Source organism: Alnus glutinosa, chromosome 2 (genome assembly GCF_958979055.1).
Source record: "Alnus glutinosa chromosome 2, dhAlnGlut1.1, whole genome shotgun sequence".
NCBI classification, from domain to species: domain Eukaryota; kingdom Viridiplantae; phylum Streptophyta; class Magnoliopsida; order Fagales; family Betulaceae; genus Alnus; species Alnus glutinosa.
Window position 1 is genome coordinate 29,517,314 of NC_084887.1, and position 20,216 is coordinate 29,537,529.

At 37.1% G+C, this 20,216-nt stretch overlaps 2 protein-coding genes across 4 annotated transcripts in view; both read right to left on the bottom strand.

Annotated features, from left to right (window-relative positions):
- Window positions 1-456: 456 nt before the first annotated feature.
- The window catches only part of LOC133859301 (PR5-like receptor kinase), a 34,043-nt gene continuing 14,283 nt past the window's right edge, over window positions 457-20,216 (bottom strand). The window contains exons 6-10 of the mRNA XM_062294661.1: window positions 3,943-4,026; window positions 3,110-3,193; window positions 2,289-2,375; window positions 1,958-2,002; window positions 457-1,743 (exon numbers count right to left, since the gene is read on the bottom strand). Of these exons, the coding sequence (XP_062150645.1) occupies window positions 644-1,743; window positions 1,958-2,002; window positions 2,289-2,375; window positions 3,110-3,193; window positions 3,943-4,026 (1,400 nt within the window). The 3' untranslated portion in view covers window positions 457-643. The remainder of the gene's footprint in view (window positions 1,744-1,957; window positions 2,003-2,288; window positions 2,376-3,109; window positions 3,194-3,942; window positions 4,027-20,216) is intronic.
- On the bottom strand, window positions 9,320-18,915 carry LOC133859294 (uncharacterized). Of its 3 annotated transcripts, none has more exons than XM_062294643.1 (5): window positions 18,774-18,915; window positions 17,815-17,845; window positions 11,064-15,428; window positions 10,103-10,133; window positions 9,320-9,527 (listed from the first exon to the last, which is right to left on the bottom strand). In XM_062294643.1, exon 3 carries the CDS (start codon window positions 15,421-15,423, stop codon window positions 14,428-14,430), a length of 996 nt encoding a protein of 331 aa, XP_062150627.1. In that variant the 5' UTR covers window positions 15,424-15,428; window positions 17,815-17,845; window positions 18,774-18,915; the 3' UTR covers window positions 9,320-9,527; window positions 10,103-10,133; window positions 11,064-14,427. The 3 variants fall into 3 exon arrangements, with proteins under 3 accessions (XP_062150627.1, XP_062150626.1, XP_062150625.1); XM_062294642.1 differs by having other exon boundaries at window positions 9,320-9,844; window positions 9,923-10,133; XM_062294641.1 differs by having other exon boundaries at window positions 9,320-9,844; window positions 9,884-10,133.

A 20,216-nucleotide genomic window follows, 5' to 3' on the forward strand; every position in this document is an offset into this window, starting at 1 on the left:
TGGGACAAAATTCAAGAGAACATTATCTGTACTCTTCATGTGACTTCTCATCATCAGCTTGCAAACTTATTTACTAAGGCCCTCGAGTCTGTTCTTTTTGACCATTTGTTATTCAAGATGAATATCATTAATATCTTCCCTTCATCTTGAGGGGGAGTTTTAGATATACACAGACTGGTATGTAACTAACATACCAGCTGGCAAGTAGTTACTTGTAATTGAAGTTAAAGATTAGTTGTAGTCGATTATTGATTGTATCAATGTATAAATATACAACTTGTAATACATTTTATTTATTCATTTCATTCAGTAATACAAGAGATCATTTTCCCTCCAAAATATTTTCTCTCATTCACTGTTTTCTTCTCCCTGTTCTTGATCTCTTCCTTCACTTTCCTTCATATTGTTCATAATCTGATAGCCACTCTCCTCTTCCTTCCATAACTGAACACAAAATTGAAATCTTCTCTCTAAGTTCGGAGCGATTTGTCTCAATGTAAAATTGTATATATACAACTTTGTGTAAGCAAGCAAAACACAACAATAAGATCATCTATTCTTCTTTGAATTTTAGATACAATTGCACATATTTTAAATGTCTGATTTTTTTTTTTTTTTATGACTATGAAGTCATGGAAGAATCTTAAGGTGACCTGGTAGGTGAATCCAAGAAAGGCTTTGGTGGAAATGGTAAGGCTTGAAGGGTTCCTTCTAACATCTCTATCGCCTTACTAATTGACGGCCGATCTGAAGGATTGGTCTGAATGCACCACAGACTAACTATTATCATCTTTCTTGTTGTCTCTTCTTCTGCCCCTTCTGTTATATTCTCAAAAGTATTAAAATTTTTGTCCTGTTCAAGTTTCGTATAAATCCAGTGTGGAAAATATGTCTCACTGGTACGAGAGAGTTCACCATCAAAATTTTTCCTTCCTCCAACCATTTCAAGAACCAACATTCCGTAGCTGTAAACGTCAGACTTGTGAGAGACTCCACCAAAGTTCCGACTAAATACTTCTGGTGCAATAAATCCTGCAGTCCCTCTCATGCCCGTCATTGACACAATACTCTCTTTTGTTTTGCATAGTTTAGCAAGGCCAAAATCAGAGATTTTTGGGCGCAAATCCTCATCCAAAAGTATATTATGTGGTTTTATGTCAAAATGTAGGATCCTTGTGTTACATCCACGGTGTAAGTATTCTAGTCCTCGAGCAATGCCAACCGCAATTCGGAACATAGTCTTGCTGTCCAAGAGAGGATTTGTAATTGGAGGTCCTTTATCATATATGAACTTATCAAGAGATCCATAAGGCATGAATTCATAAATTAGAGCTCTTTTAGTCCTCTCATAGCAAAAACCTAGAAGAGTGACTATATTAACATGGGATGTTCTACTAATGCTAGCCACTTCATTGATAAATTCTTCTCCATTACCTTTGGACGCGCTCAAAATTTTCACTGCCACCATACTTCCATCAGGTAGCTTCCCTTTGTATACAACACCATATCCTCCTTGTCCTACTTTTTCTTTGAACGAGTTGGTCAATTTCTTCACATTTGAATAAGTATATCGCTTTGGTGCTACTGATCCGTAGTTCTTTATGAATTCTTCATTAATGATTTGAAAGTTATTTGCACCACTTTTACAGCAGACCATTGCGTTAGTTGATAGGTGCCTTCTCTTAAGGCTGTAGATAATCACAAAAGAGATTACTACAATCCCAGACACAGCTCCAGAAATGCCTGCTTGCAAAGGATGGCCTTAATTAGTCACGTATTTCAATATTAGAGCACAGGAAGAAGAATAGAAACAAAATAATGTATTGCAGAAACTAGAAAGGGTACTCTCTCCTGAAACATACTAAATGATATATAATGCCTTTTCATTATATGCATGTTAGAGCAAGAAAGAAAGAAAGAAACTAAAATAGCTTTTATACGATGTTGATCCTCATACCAACTGCAATTTTCTGCAACGGATTGCTCTTCGAAAATGGCCGTTCTGCAACAAGAACACAAAGTTAAGAGTTCCTTCTGTACTTACATGATGATCACATTGTTACGACTAAAAATGAATTGCAACCCTGACCAACAAGTACAAAAGTCAATATTACCAGCTTACGTATAATTAACTCCTTACGAGGACATGCTTACATACACCGACTATATCATAGGAAAGTTGAGCTCATTACGAGAAATTCAACAACATTAATATTAACAATTCAAGTACTCTAGAAAATGACAAAAGAAATATTGGAAATTATAAAGCTAGAAGAAAAGACCCAAACCTCTTAAATAATTATGATATGGCCCAATTTCAATGGGAGACGTTGCTGGCGCAATGAACTCAGTTGGAGACGGGTATTGCGGAAAAGCTTATGAGACACAAACAAAAATAAAAATATATCAATAAAAAAGAAAAATAAAGAAATTGTATAACCTAGTTTTGAAAATAACATTTAGGATATATAACTGATTGAAAGACTGCGGGAAAGCTGGGCAAACGAGGAATTTGATAAAAAAAAATTAAAAATTAAAAAAAAAAATCAATTCCCTATGTCCAATATTGAATGTTTTCAAAACGAAGAACAATCATTAAATGTTAAACATATAATAATACGTTGGTAGGCACTATATTTTCTATGTTATTTCAAAAGAGAAATATATTTTTAATTTTTTATAGACAAACATATACCTATATCTTAATTGTTAATTATCATGCCAGTACATTTATTAATTAATAATACTACATTTATACTCTTATATGTGGTCATGATCAGCTCATGAGTTTTCTAACATGTACGTTCACAAAAATATATAAATAATTTTCAATCTTATGTCATGTCAAAACATTTTTTTTCTTTTTAAACGAAAAAAAAAAAAATTAATAAACAGAGCCTTAACAGTCAACAGCTACCTCACCAGCCACTATGGCACCATCACCAACCTCTTCCAATAATCACAAATTAAACAAAACTCATTTAAAAAACAATTAACCAAAGGGTCCACACCACCACAAATTATGCAATAAAAAAAATAACAAAAGAAATATTGGAAATTATAATGCTAGAACCAAAAAAAAAAGAAAAAGAAAAAAAAAGACCCAAACCTGGGACTCCTGATGGCACAATGGGCTCTGGTGCTGGCGCAATCAACCTATTGGACTGTGTTGGTGGAGGCGGAGGTGGCGGAACTGAGACAAAATAATAATAATAATAATAATAATAATAATAATAATAATAATAATAAAAAGATTAAGAAATTGTATAACCTAGTTTACCAAAAAAAAAAAAAAAAATCTTCAAAACACATTAATAAAGAGAGCCTTAACAGTCAACATGCATCTACCTCACCGGCCACCATGGCACCATCACCCACCACTTCCAATAATCACAAATTAAACAAAACTCATTTTAAAAACAATTAACCATAGGGTCCACACCACCACAAATCAAGCACTAAAAAAAATAACAAAAGAAATATTGGAAATTATAATGCTAGAACCAAAAAAAAAAGACCCAAACTTGGGACTCCTGATGGCACAATGGGCTCTGGTGCTGGCGCAATCAACCTATTGGACTGTGTTTGTGGAGGCGGGGGTGGCGGAACTGAGACAAAATAATAATAATAATCATAAAAAGATTAAGATATTGTATAACCTAGTTTACACCAAAAAAAAAAAAAAAAAAAAAAAAAAAAAAAAACTTCAAAACACACTAATAAAGAGAGCCTTAACAGTCAACATGCATCTACCTCACCGGCCACCATGGCACCATCACCCACCACTTCCAATAATCACAAATTAAACCAAACTCATTTTAAAAACAATTAACCATAGGGTCCACACCACCACAAATCAAGCACTAAAAAAAATAACAAAAGAAATCTTGGAAATTATAAAGCTAGAACAAAAAAGAAAAAGAAAAAAGAAAAGACCCAAACCTGGGACTTCTGATGGCACAATGCGCTCTGGTGCTGGCGCAATGAATTTATTGAACTGTCTTGGTGGGGGCGGGGGTGGTCGAACTGAGACAAAAGAACAAAAAAAGATCAATCAGAAAAAGATTAAGAAATTGTCTAACCTAGTTCTGAAAATAACAATTAGAAAAACTGATTGAAACACTGCAGGAAAGCTGGGAAAACGAGGAATTTCACAAAGAAACAAGATTTTTTTTTTTTTTTTTAAAATAAAAATAAAATCAATTCCCTCTGTCCAATAATGGATCGATGTTTTCAGAACGAAAAACAATCATTAAATGATAAACATATAACTTATATAATACGCGCGTTGGCAAGAACATATTTCTATGTCGTTATTTCAAAAGGGAAATATATTTTTATAAACAACTATATATATATATATATATATACACCTATGTCTTATGTAAATTACAAGAAAACTTATACATATAACGATAAGACAAGTAGTTATAAATTAAATGTAGTTATACGTAACATTTCATATAAACTACACTTTGTATGAAAAGTACACGTAAATAAGTTATCTACGTAATAAATATAATTATTATATAAATTAGACTACCAGTGATTGTTATACTACAAATAAATTTCAAATTATCATGCCATTACATTTATTAATTAATAGTACTACATTTTATACTCATGTGGTCAGTTGAGTCTTCTAGGTCACTATCTTTGACACTTACACCCCTTAATTGTGATTCAAAGGTGAATAAACAGATAAAACGTTAATGGGGCATTTGGATATTGAGATAATCGATCTTTTTCAGGATTTTTGAAAATCTTACAAAAATCTTTGTAAATTAACCAATCCACCATGAAAGATAACAATTACTGTTAAGACTGTTGCAGAACACTATGCAGAACACCATGACAGCAAGCCACCATTGCAGAACACTATGACAGCAAGCCCTACCAACATGTCATCAGAAGATCCAGCAATCAACACATCAAGAGATTTAGTCCATTCCTAAACCTCTATCTACTTCTCTAATCCCTGTGACAGGAACCTTACTTAGCTTTACTTGATTGACAATCTACAGCCCATACTTTCTAAGACAAACGTGTAACCTTTGCTTAGTCCTTTCCTTTGTATTCTGGTCCTTAACCATTTCTCTGCATCTTGTTGCTGAATGTAATGGTCTATATATACTGATACAATACACACTGCTTAAGATAAGCTTCCAAAAACAGTTTCTCAAATATTTTCATGGTATCAGAGCATTACTAGCTAACGCTTTCCAAATGGCTGAAACAAACACTGCTTCCTCATCTTCCACACAAACTCATTCCTCAAATGATGTAACATCTGTTATATCAAATCTGCCAAACACCACTCAGTTCACCATTGTCAACCTTGATGGCCCAAAAGACTTGGCTTGGGTCTCTCAATTCCTACCCATCCTGCGCAGCTATGAACTTATGGGATTAGTGGATGGTTCAGAACCATGCCCTCTTAAGTTTCTGACTACAGCTGAAACCAACGAGCAAGATCTCAACCCTGCATATGTTTTATGGCATAAATGAGACCAACATCTGTTGAGCTGGATTCTGTGCTCCTTAGAACCAGCCTTGATCTCTTCTATGTATGGGCTACCTACCTCACACCAGGCTTGGAGTGCTTTGGCTGAAAGGTTTGCAAGTTAGTCAAGGTCCCACATCTCCTACCTCAAAAGACAACTTCAGAATCTTCAGCAAGGGAACAAATCCTGCACCGAGTACATTCGTCTGGCCAAACAATGGGCAGACCAGTTGGCTGCTGCTGGAAAACCAGTTGAAGAAGATGATTTCATCTCCTTCATAGTCAGTGGTTTGAACTCTACTTTCAACCCTTTTGTCACTGCCTTTTCCTTTGCTATCCGCACCACTAACATGACTTTTGCAGATCTTCAATCTGAACTTTTAAGTCATGAAATGATGCTGGAAAATCAGCACCAATCAACCCTTGCTCCTGAAACTAGCTCATTTGCTCTTTACACTAACAAGTCCAACTCTTCATTCTCCTCTGCTAATAGAAAGCCAAGGTCTCCACCCAAGAATCACTCCAGGTTCTCAACTCCATCACCCAGTTTCTCAACTCCATCATCCAGATTTTCTGGTCCTCCATCCAGATTCTCCAACACATCACCAAAACCACCTATTGCTGTCCAAAATTTCAGTCGCAACCCTGCATCTCGCCAGAGACCTATGTTAAACAACCATCAAGGCCTTCCAGCACCCTGTCAAATCTGTGGAAAGTTCAATCATTCTGCCTTGGACTGTTACCACAGGATGGATTATGCTTATCAAGGCAGACATCCACCACCACAACTTGCAGCAATGATTGCCCACAACAATGATGAATTTGAAAGTCATGAATGGCTAGCTGACTCAGGTGCAAACACTCATGTGGCTGCTGACCCCTCTGCTCTCAACAATCCTCAACCCTTTGAAGGCAACGAGACTGTGGGAGTTGGAAATAGAGCAGGTTTGGAGATACAAAGCATTGGCTCATCCTTGGTTCAATCTACTTCACCTTCTAAATTCCTTCTCAATGACATCTTATATTGTCCCTCTTCCTCTGCAAACTTATTATCCATAAATAAATTCTGCATTGATAACCATTGCTCCTTTGAATTAACTGGATCCCATTTTGCTATGAAGGACAACTTGACAGGGACCGTGCTGCTCCAGGGCCCCAGTGAGAATGGCTTATACCCTATTCCACTACATCAACTTCAAGCAAATAAATTGAAGGGATTTGCTGCATTCATTGGCATCAAGACCACTGATATGGTGTGGCACCAAAGACTCGGCCATCCCTGCAATGCAGTCTTCCTTAGAGTGATGCGTCGTCAGCATCTTCCTTTGTCTGGTCCAGTCAATAAACATAGTGTTTGTGAGTCTTGTCAGCTTGGGAAATCCAAGCAATTACCCTTCTCTTTGTCTTCTAGATGTACTAAATCTCCATTGGAACTAATCCACTCTGATGTGTGGACCTCTCCGGTTCCCTCATTGAGTGGTTGTCGTTTCTATGTTGTCTTCATAGATGATTACAGTAGGTACTCCTGGCTGTATCCCATCATTAATAAAAGTGATGTTTTTCAATGTTTTGTCAAGTTCAAGTTGTTGGTTGAGAAACAATTTTCTGCTGTCATTAAGCAATTCCAAAGCGATAATGGGGGAGAATACACATCAAACCAATTCAAACTTTTTCTTTCCCAAAATGGTATTTTGCACAAGTTATCTTGTCCTCATACCTCCCAACAGAATGACACTGCTGAAAGGAAACACAAACATGTAGTAGAAATTGGTCTAACTCTTTTGGCACAATCGGGTTTATCCTCAAAATATTGGGTTGATGCCTTCTTGACTGCAACATTTCTAATCAACAGGTTGCCTACTCCAGTCTTGAACAATGAGTCGCCTTTCTCCAAGATGTTTGGCAAACAACCCGACTATACTTTCCTCAAATCCTTCGGCTGCCTTTGCTACCCTTTACTAAGACCATATGCTGCCCACAAATTGTCCTTCCGCAGTAAACCTTGTATATTCTTGGGCTATGCTGCTAATCACTATGGATGCAGGTGTCTTGAACCTCACTCATCCAGAATTTACATTTCCAGACATGTAGTTTTTGATGAGTTTAAATTTCCAGCCAAGGGTATAAGTCTTCCTCAAGGATCCTGCACAGTCACGGCCACTCCAGGTACATCCCTCACCTTTTCTCCTGATATTCCTATTGTTATTTCATCTTTATCACAATCCACCTCAGCTGCTATGCAACCTCATTTACTTCCAAGTTCTCCAATTGACACGTGTCCACTACACACCAATGAGTCATCATCCAACATAAACTCTTCAGCCTCATCCAACCACGGGTCCCACTCACCTACCACTTTATCTCAATCTACTACCTTATCTCCTAATGATATAAATCCCTTGTCTGCCACTATAAATCTGTCTCCTAGTGATATAAATTTGTCTCCCACTCCCACAGCACTTCCACCTCCCTATCCTCAACTTGCTGACACCTCAACCAATCGCATAGTCACCCGGTCCCAAACTAGACATCTCAAACCAAAAGAATTCCCAGGGTACAAAATGTTCTTCACTCCTAGATATCCTCTCTTTTCTCTTCAAGCCATCCATCTACCTCCTACACCCACTACTTACAGACAAGCAGCAGCCAAACAAGAATGGATTGAGGCCATGACAAGTGAGTACAATGCTTTGCTCTCAAACAACACCTGGACTCTATGTCCTCGACCTCCTAAACATAATGTGGTGAGAAACAAGTGGGTGTTCAAAATCAAACAAAAGCCCGATGGAAGTGTGGACAGATTTAAGGCACGACTTGTTGCTAAGGGATTTGATCAAAAGTCTGGAATTGACTACCATGAGACATTCAGCCCAGTCATAAAACCTGCCACCATTCGGCTTCTCCTTGCACTGGCAGTCCACTTTAATTGGGAGCTTAGACAACTTGATGTGTCTAATGCTTTTCTACATGGATTACTGAATGAAGAAGTGTACATGGAACAGCCACCCGATTTTGTTGACCCCACGTGTACTGATTTTGTTTGCAAGCTTCATAAATCCATCTATGGACTTAAACAAGCACCAAGAGCTTGGTTCACCCGACTCGCTCATGCCCTTCTAAACATTGGCTTCATTGCATCTCAAGTGGACTATTCCCTATTCATTTATCATCGTGGCAGCATACACATCTTCCTCTTAGTCTATGTTGATGATATTATAATCACAGGGAATCATCATGCCACTATTGATTGTTTAATTAGAACTCTACAACTTGACTTTGCTATGAAGGATCTCGGTCCTCTAAGCTACTTTCTTGGCATCCAAGTTCTAAGGAATTCAAGTGGTCTTCACCTTAGACAATCCAAGTATGTCATTGACTTGCTGGACAGGGTACAAATGGCTGAATCCAAAGCATATCATGCACCTTGTGTGGCTGGGACAAAGATGTCCAAATTCGAAGGAGAAGTACTCCTTGATCCTACCATTTTTAGACACATTGTTGGAGCTCTATAATATGTGACTCTTACAAGACCGGACATAGCATATTCTGTGAACCAACTTTGTCAACACATGCACCACCCCACTTCACTTCACATGACAGTAGCAAAACAAGTACTTCGGTATCTTAAGGGATCGGTGGACTGTGGCCTTCATTACTGCAAAAGCTCCCTCACTATCTGTAACGCCCCGCCTTTTACAAAAAGGCGTAAGTGAAAATTTCGATTTCCACGTGACATTACTACATCATCAGAGTATAAATTGGCAGCGGAAAATATAATTTATGTAATAGGTTTGGATTAAATAACACATTAGAGCCTTTAAATTAAATACCTCTAGATTTTCATTAGAAAAAAATACTTGTAACAAATACAAGGAAATAGGTGTCCATAATGACACGAAAGCATACATATAAAATCACTAGTAACTTTGTCAACATAAAATGCTAATAACACTGAAGAATATAAACTATGCATCCATAGCTATAACATCTCTTGAGCTTTAATCTTTCGTACCTGCATAATTGGCTAAACCGCCCATATATAAATATATGGGTCAGTCAACTGCTTTCAATAATAAAAGATTACTGATTTATTTAAATATATGCGATGCAACAAAATGCAGTGCAACAATATGATGACAATCTGAAATCCTTATCATTTTCTACGGCCTTTCACTGAGGATCCTTTTTCTTAAGGCCTCAGTTCCTGGGTTGTCTATCCCTCTCAGAGTACCAAACCCACATACTAGGGTTGTCTATCTCTCACAGGGCCTCAAATCCCACAAAATCCATGGATGTCTATCTCACGCAGAGTTTCAATCCATCACAGAGCTTCAAACCCACCTGCTGGGTTGTCTATCACTCACAGAGCTTCAAACCCACCTGCTGGGTTGTCTATCACTCACAGAGCTTCAAACCCACCTGCTGGGTTGTCTGTCACTCTCTCACGGCTTCCTATCTGTCTCTATGCCCTAATACTAAAACATGACCTAATACAAACAATATGCTCCAAACAAGATGCATACATATTAAATAAAGCAGGAAATCATATATTAAAGAAAGCTCTACTTGTATCACCCTGAGTGAGTAAGGAATACTCACAGTTCTTTTGTACCGTTTTTCAGTTCGTCATCTGCATAATCATAAATGCATATACACATAAAGTTATTTATCATCATTCAGAAATATTACCTATTATATTCACAATGACACAATTATTGTTTTACTAGGAAAAATCGTTTATATTATGATTATTAGTTTATCTCATTTCCTATAAAACAACTTATTTTTAATAGCTTAGATTATCAATACCCTTAATAAAATAGCTATATAATTATATCACACTTATGTATTTTCTATTTACAAATTATCATAATAATATATCTTAATAGGCTTAATAATTAATATGAATAATTAAAATAATTTTGTTCTTTTAGATTAAGCAGCATAATAGCATTTATATAATAAATATATATATATAATAGCATAGCATGGCTTTATATATATATATATATTTATAGGATAGTGTGGCATTTGATATACATATATACATATATAGTATTATAAAATGTATATATATATATGTGCACTGAATAGATCTATATATATATATATATATATATATATATATATAGATATACATACGTATAGTATCATAAGATATATATATACATCGAATAGTTATATATGTATATATAGATATATATATGTATAGCATTATAATATGTATATATATATGTACAATATTCGGTATATAGTTATTATTAAAAAGGCATGCACATAACTATTTTACATATATAAATTACTTTCAATAGTTAATTATACATATATATATATATATATATATATATATATATAGCTAACATTAAAATATACATACAAATAATAAAATATCATTCACATGTCCTTCACTCACGTTCACTCACACTCACACAGTTTTCATGTTATACTTAACTAAAATAAGGGAAAAATAACCAACATAAGAATATGCATTATTCACTACAAATTCGGTCAGACCCACAAGTAGGAGACACAGCCGACACAAAATCTCATGCGCACTCACCTGGGTTCAATGGTTCGGACTTCACTGCTCGCCGGAAGTCTCTACCATTGCCGGTTTGGATTCAAGCTCACGGGGTTTAGCTTAGCAGGCCGCCGGGATGGGCTGCTGGGTCAGTCGGGTTCTATGGTTCCACGGGCTAGTCTCGGCTGGGATGGCTGGTTTCAGGTCACGGTCGCATGCTGGGCTCACGGGGTCACGATTTCACGGCAGTTTCTGGGTTGGTTTGGACCGTTTCCAGGTTTGCCGGTCACTGGTTCTCTGCCTGCATGGTCTGGTTCATAGTTTCGGCATATGGGTTCATAGTCTAGTCTCGGCTGGGATCACGCACGAGCCTCTACAGACTTGGTGTTTGCTGCTACGGTTTCACTGGGTTACGGGTCTGCTGGGTAAGGGGGTTCTGGATCAGTGGGTTCAGCTGGATGGGTTGGGTGTCCGGGTCAGCACACCGGATATGGCTTCCGGGTTCATGGAACACGGCTGTGGGTCTGAGTCTTGACGCCATGCACGGTTGAGCCTCGGCTTGGGATGGGTTCGACGTTGACAGAATCATGCACGGTCTGGGTTGGACGGATCGTGGTGTACGGTTCCAGCTGCATGGTCGGCGTGGTTCGTGGGGTTCGGCTGGTTTTGGCTGCTGCCGAGCTGCTGGTCACAGTCCACGGGTTCAAGCACCGAAGGCCGGCTTGCTGAAATGGTGCTGGGTTGCTCTTGGTTTCACCGGGTCGTGGGTCCTCTCCTGATCTCTCTCATCTCGCCCTCTCACTCACTCTGTTTCTCTCTGACTCACTTCAAACAGAAGGAACAGAAAGAAAGATTGAAAAAGAGGAGAAAGAAAACAATAAATAAAGAAGGAGGAAGCTTTAGTAATCAGCGAGGTGTGAGTTTCTGATGTAGAGGGAGTCAGTTATAAAGGCCCGAAAAGGCTTAGGCAGCAATTGTGAATGGCTGTAATGAGTGCATGAGCTGGAGAGTGAATGGCTGTAATGAGTGCCTGAGCTGGAGAGTTTAATAAAAATAGTGGAGGTCGGCTGATTTTAAAACAGATAAGTGGTTGATTAATTTAAAGCAATAAATTATATATCGAATCTCCTGCAGATCAAGTTAATCTGCAGTGTATTTTTACACTAGGTTTTTATCAATTTAATAAATCACTAGAGTAACATTTTAAACCCGTTTTGAGTCTAGTTCGTTTCATAAATGAAAACATTTTATTACGAAGTTTAATAGACATAGTATTTATTATACTAAATAATAAAGTGTCAAAATAATATTTTGCACAACTATAAAATAAAGATAATTAATCTAATGATTAATCTTTTGTCTATTTTAACTCAGTAATATTTGGTTATAAATAAAATAATTACCAGTTTTATTAAAACACAGTTCATTAAATTAGTTGAAAATATTTATAAGACAATTGAACGTTTATTTATTCACATAAATAATCATTTTTCATCTTTAATGAAATTATTAATATGTTTTAAAAACTGGGGCGCTACATTCCTCCCCCCTTAACAGAATTTCGTCCTCGAAATTCGTAAACTATGCAATGCATAAAGTTTACATTAAGGGAAGATTTAGAGTCCTAAATTTTAAGTCTAGCGATACAGATTTTTTATTAAACAAGAAAAATAAACAAGCACTCAACACCGTACGACAAATTAAGCCAAGCCGAGGTGTAGATTGCAGAAAAGAATATATTTCTCATTATTGAAAAAAAATTTCTTGTACAACAAATTTCTTTTGTGATGATGTTTTCTGATAATTTTGCTGGAAAGCTTGCCAAATAGAAACATGGAAACCAAGAAGGAGAGGAAGGTGGGGAAGATGAGGCAAGCAATCTGGAAAGGATATGAGTGCGGTACTCATATCGGTTGTGCTTTCTCTTCTGTCGTAAATCGCCATCACCGGATTGAGAGTAGATGCCAGAAAATTTTATGGTGATGCGAAGGAAGAGAAAGATACTTCATCTCAGAAGCATGATCAAGGATAATCCTGCTTCTAGATGTTAAGATCAAGGATAGTCCTGCTTCGTTGTTTGTGAATCTGGTTGTGATGCTGCATTTTTCTTGATTTAGGTTTGAGGTGGTGGTACTACATCTTCTATCTCAGGAGCGATGATAAGTTTAGACCAGAAGAAACATGTTGGCTTTCAAAGTGTGAAGGATTGAGAGCTCAAAGGTGTGCTTTGCAAGAGAGAAGACGAGTGAATTTATAGAGGAGATTTGAGAGGGGACGGTGCAAGTGGTGCCGACAGTGGATCGTAATATCTCCATCCCTTTCTCGGAATGCTCATTCAGCTCTATCTCGAGGTGCTCTTCCAGCTCTGCAAGGTGCGAAAGGTGCGGCGAGAAATCCGGAAAAGTCATTGGGTGAATTCGGAATTCGAGAAGGTGAAAAGGGTGAAAGCCGAAAAGAAAGAGAGCTCGCGATTCGAGAGTTGTCTACTAGTGGTAGTGGCAGCTGCGCTCCGAATGACGTTGATTAGACTGCGTCTCGTTCACTGATTAAGTTCTCTTTTCTTCCTTCAGATCTTTCGAATAACCGCTTCATCTTTTCTCCTTCAGGTTCTTTGAGGAGTATCATCATTTCCTTAGTTTTTCCAAAAATGGCTTCCTCATCCTCTCAAAATAATTTTGATCTAAATACTGCGCCTGTAGTACCAGAAATTTGGCGTCCATTGTTCTTATCTCAGAGGGGTCCTCTTCTGACTAATGACTCTGTGATGCTGAGTGATGCAGTAGCTGCATCCGTAGCTCAAGGCATCATGACTCCCCGAGATGAAAAGTTGTTGGCGGATAGGACTGATGCTCAAGCCATCAATGACTCTTTGGCTTTCAGTATTCAGGGCGCTTCCTCTGTTGCAAATATGGCTCGACGCTTGCAAGTTCGAGGAAATGAAATTCAAGCGCTGAAAGCTCAAATTTTGACTTTGCAGCGAATGTATATGGACTTTAGGCGAAGGAATCGGGTCCTTCAGCAAGAGAATAAAAAGCTGAAGAAGGTGGTAGATTCGTATGCGAAAGATTTGGAAAAGAGGTATGCTGACTTGGAGCAGAACAATAATCGTCTCCAAGAACAATACCAGGATCTCTTGCGTGCAGTCCAAGATCTTAGGGTTTTCCGCTCTGAGGCTTAGCCAGGTATTTTATTCGATCTAGCACTTCTTTACTAACAACAATAACTAACTAACTGCAGTATTATGAAATACCTGCAGGTATAAGCATACCAGTATTCTCCGGGAATGGTGCAGAAAAGGTCCTGTTTGCAAGTTTACTTTACACGGTGACTATCTCCACATCTGTAATTTCTTTAGCAACATTAAGAACAGGGAATTACGTTCGTGCTCGTACAAGTTTTATTGTTAATAACTGCCTCTTTGCGACTTCGATCCTCCGGTAAGTTTTGTAGGGCAGCTTCTCTTATAATGACCAAACTTACCACACTTAAAACAAATTGAACTAGTTATCTTACATTCTCCCGTATGCAATTTACCACACGTATCACAGCGAGATTTTTGATTTCCAAATGTGGGCGGAAAGTTTTTGTTAATAGTTGGCTTGGAATCTTTTCCTATTGTTAGCCTTTTTGTCGGAGGTACTGCCTGCTGTGCTTCTTGCCTTTCTAGGTTGTAGGCTGCTGCTGATTCGCGAATTCCTTTCTCTGCAAGAGATGCCACTTCTACTAACCTGGCGAGGTCCTTAATTTCGTGACATATGACCCTTTCCTTGATTTGAGGATTGAGACCGTGTTCGAAGCGTTCAGCCTTTGATTCTTCATCTGGAATTAGGTTAACTGCGAACCTAGCGAGTTCTATGAATCGGGCAAAGTATTGTTCCACAGTCATGTCACCCTGGACTAGATTTTGGAATTCAATGGCTCTCAGTTGCCTTTGAGCTCTAGGGAAAAATCGTCGATTGTATTCAATTTTGAAGAGTTCCCATGTGATTATTGTCTCGTTTGGGGGTTCTTTCAACAATACTTTCTTCGCGGTCCACCATCTTCCAGCTTCGCCCGTCAACCTCAATACAACATAACTAACCTTCTGTTCGTCGGTACAGCCAAGAGTATCGTATAATACCTCGATATCTGTGAGCCATGCCTCTGCCGCGTTTGGTCCTTCAATACCCTCGAATGATCGGAAATTGTGACTAGCAAAGTCACGAAGTGAGCAACCTAAGGGTTCAGCTTGGTTGTTGGGTTGTGGCATTTGTGCTATCGTTTCGGCGAGTTGCCTAGAGGTGTCAGCCATGAATTGGATTAAGGCTTCATAGAATTGTGGAGGTGGAGGTGGAATCCTTCCGTTACCGTTTCCATGGTGATGTTTGTCCTGATTCTTACGACGTCGATAAGGCGGCATCTTTTCTGCGTCAAGCTATATGTTAACAAAATAAAGATAACACCATTTGTTTGGAACCAATGAAGATCACGTAGATATTTCCTATCTAAATTATTATTCAGGAGGAGATTTTCTAGTACTATGCCATCTAACTTATTAAACTTAGCAAAAGAGTATTTATTCAATCTTTTCTAAATGATAATCTTGTCATTTACCTAGTGACTCTAAAAGGGTAAATGAACACAATCATTCATAACACTACAACACCAGGCATGTAATCTAAAGTAATGATATGTGCTAAGTGTACATACACATGCATAGCACACATATTCAAAAAGTTTTTCATAAAGAATTTTCTTTGTATCAAAACCTTTTGAAAACTAATGATAATAATACAAGAATGAGCAGTATTCCTCATCTTGGAATAAGAGATTGACTCCCCCTTACTCAATGGATTGCTTTACATGAATGAGTAGCCTCATTCCGGAATAAGAGTTTAACTCCATCTATTCATTGGGAGAAATAAGAGTTTAACTCCCTCTTATTTAATGGATTGTTTTACACGAATGGGTATTCCCGTCCTGGAACAAGAGTTTTACTCCTCGCATTCAAAGGAGGAACAAAAGTTTTACTCCTTGCGTTCAGAGGAGAAATAAGAGTTTCCTCCCTCTTATTTAATGGAGTGTCTCAGTTACTATTAGAGATAAGTATAAAACAAAATATGTCTATAATATAGATATATCATTTTCACACTAACTTTTCGTTTTAACCACGTTTTCTTCGCGTCAGAAAAGTCATTTCACAGCGTCCAAATATCATTTCATCGCATCTAAATATCATTTTACAAACAAAAGTGACAGTGCTAAAAGGTATACTCAATATACTTAAAAACATTTCTGAGGGTCTAAATTCAAAACATTTTCAGAAAAATCATTTCACAGCGTCCAAATATCATTTCATCGCATCTAAATATCATTTTACAAACAAAAGTGACTGTGCTAAAAGGTATACTCAATATACTTAAAACATTTCTGGGGGTCTAAATCCAAAACATTTTCTATTGTAAATCCCTTTTTGGCATGCGATCATGCAAATATATATATATCTACTATGCTAATCCTATCTATGAGTTTCTAATCTAGAAATCATATCACTATGTTCTCTAACACACAAATGATAACACACAAATGATATGTTACTAACATGATTAGCAATACATATATAAAGGTTTATACAATGCATATATGATCATGTTTAACAAAGAAACAAATACACATCAAAGTCATGTCCTGCATACATCATCATAAGCATAGATGACAGTATTTAAGAAATCCTGACTGTAGACAATAGTTATTAACTTCAACATTTAAGTTATTTCACACAAAAGTTTTTATAAAAAGTTGTTTATTTTACTTATGGCTCTTGTGTTATTCTTAGACTTCTATGGTCAAGTCTGATAGTCCTCAGAGCAAACTGCTCTGATACCATTCTGTAACGCCCCGCCTTTTACAAAAAGGCGTAAGTGAAAATTTCGATTTCCACGTGACATTACTACATCATCAGAGTATAAATTGGCAGCGGAAAATATAATTTATGTAATAGGTTTGGATTAAATAACACATTAGAGCCTTTAAATTAAATACCTCTAGATTTTCATTAGAAAAAAATACTTGTAACAAATACAAGGAAATAGGTGTCCATAATGACACGAAAGCATACATATAAAATCACTAGTAACTTTGTCAACATAAAATGCTAATAACACTGAAGAATATAAACTATGCATCCATAGCTATAACATCTCTTGAGCTTTAATCTTTCGTACCTGCATAATTGGCTAAACCGCCCATATATAAATATATGGGTCAGTCAACTGCTTTCAATAATAAAAGATTACTGATTTATTTAAATATATGCGATGCAACAAAATGCAGTGCAACAATATGATGACAATCTGAAATCCTTATCATTTTCTACGGCCTTTCACTGAGGATCCTTTTTCTTAAGGCCTCAGTTCCTGGGTTGTCTATCCCTCTCAGAGTACCAAACCCACATACTAGGGTTGTCTATCTCTCACAGGGCCTCAAATCCCACAAAATCCATGGATGTCTATCTCACGCAGAGTTTCAATCCATCACAGAGCTTCAAACCCACCTGCTGGGTTGTCTATCACTCACAGAGCTTCAAACCCACCTGCTGGGTTGTCTATCACTCACAGAGCTTCAAACCCACCTGCTGGGTTGTCTGTCACTCTCTCACGGCTTCCTATCTGTCTCTATGCCCTAATACTAAAACATGACCTAATACAAACAATATGCTCCAAACAAGATGCATACATATTAAATAAAGCAGGAAATCATATATTAAAGAAAGCTCTACTTGTATCACCCTGAGTGAGTAAGGAATACTCACAGTTCTTTTGTACCGTTTTTCAGTTCGTCATCTGCATAATCATAAATGCATATACACATAAAGTTATTTATCATCATTCAGAAATATTACCTATTATATTCACAATGACACAATTATTGTTTTACTAGGAAAAATCGTTTATATTATGATTATTAGTTTATCTCATTTCCTATAAAACAACTTATTTTTAATAGCTTAGATTATCAATACCCTTAATAAAATAGCTATATAATTATATCACACTTATGTATTTTCTATTTACAAATTATCATAATAATATATCTTAATAGGCTTAATAATTAATATGAATAATTAAAATAATTTTGTTCTTTTAGATTAAGCAGCATAATAGCATTTATATAATAAATATATATATATAATAGCATAGCATGGCTTTATATATATATATATATTTATAGGATAGTGTGGCATTTGATATACATATATACATATATAGTATTATAAAATGTATATATATATATGTGCACTGAATAGATCTATATATATATATATATATATATATATATATATAGATATACATACGTATAGTATCATAAGATATATATATACATCGAATAGTTATATATGTATATATAGATATATATATGTATAGCATTATAATATGTATATATATATGTACAATATTCGGTATATAGTTATTATTAAAAAGGCATGCACATAACTATTTTACATATATAAATTACTTTCAATAGTTAATTATACATATATATATATATATATATATATATATATAGCTAACATTAAAATATACATACAAATAATAAAATATCATTCACATGTCCTTCACTCACGTTCACTCACACTCACACAGTTTTCATGTTATACTTAACTAAAATAAGGGAAAAATAACCAACATAAGAATATGCATTATTCACTACAAATTCGGTCAGACCCACAAGTAGGAGACACAGCCGACACAAAATCTCATGCGCACTCACCTGGGTTCAATGGTTCGGACTTCACTGCTCGCCGGAAGTCTCTACCATTGCCGGTTTGGATTCAAGCTCACGGGGTTTAGCTTAGCAGGCCGCCGGGATGGGCTGCTGGGTCAGTCGGGTTCTATGGTTCCACGGGCTAGTCTCGGCTGGGATGGCTGGTTTCAGGTCACGGTCGCATGCTGGGCTCACGGGGTCACGATTTCACGGCAGTTTCTGGGTTGGTTTGGACCGTTTCCAGGTTTGCCGGTCACTGGTTCTCTGCCTGCATGGTCTGGTTCATAGTTTCGGCATATGGGTTCATAGTCTAGTCTCGGCTGGGATCACGCACGAGCCTCTACAGACTTGGTGTTTGCTGCTACGGTTTCACTGGGTTACGGGTCTGCTGGGTAAGGGGGTTCTGGATCAGTGGGTTCAGCTGGATGGGTTGGGTGTCCGGGTCAGCACACCGGATATGGCTTCCGGGTTCATGGAACACGGCTGTGGGTCTGAGTCTTGACGCCATGCACGGTTGAGCCTCGGCTTGGGATGGGTTCGACGTTGACAGAATCATGCACGGTCTGGGTTGGACGGATCGTGGTGTACGGTTCCAGCTGCATGGTCGGCGTGGTTCGTGGGGTTCGGCTGGTTTTGGCTGCTGCCGAGCTGCTGGTCACAGTCCACGGGTTCAAGCACCGAAGGCCGGCTTGCTGAAATGGTGCTGGGTTGCTCTTGGTTTCACCGGGTCGTGGGTCCTCTCCTGATCTCTCTCATCTCGCCCTCTCACTCACTCTGTTTCTCTCTGACTCACTTCAAACAGAAGGAACAGAAAGAAAGATTGAAAAAGAGGAGAAAGAAAACAATAAATAAAGAAGGAGGAAGCTTTAGTAATCAGCGAGGTGTGAGTTTCTGATGTAGAGGGAGTCAGTTATAAAGGCCCGAAAAGGCTTAGGCAGCAATTGTGAATGGCTGTAATGAGTGCATGAGCTGGAGAGTGAATGGCTGTAATGAGTGCCTGAGCTGGAGAGTTTAATAAAAATAGTGGAGGTCGGCTGATTTTAAAACAGATAAGTGGTTGATTAATTTAAAGCAATAAATTATATATCGAATCTCCTGCAGATCAAGTTAATCTGCAGTGTATTTTTACACTAGGTTTTTATCAATTTAATAAATCACTAGAGTAACATTTTAAACCCGTTTTGAGTCTAGTTCGTTTCATAAATGAAAACATTTTATTACGAAGTTTAATAGACATAGTATTTATTATACTAAATAATAAAGTGTCAAAATAATATTTTGCACAACTATAAAATAAAGATAATTAATCTAATGATTAATCTTTTGTCTATTTTAACTCAGTAATATTTGGTTATAAATAAAATAATTACCAGTTTTATTAAAACACAGTTCATTAAATTAGTTGAAAATATTTATAAGACAATTGAACGTTTATTTATTCACATAAAT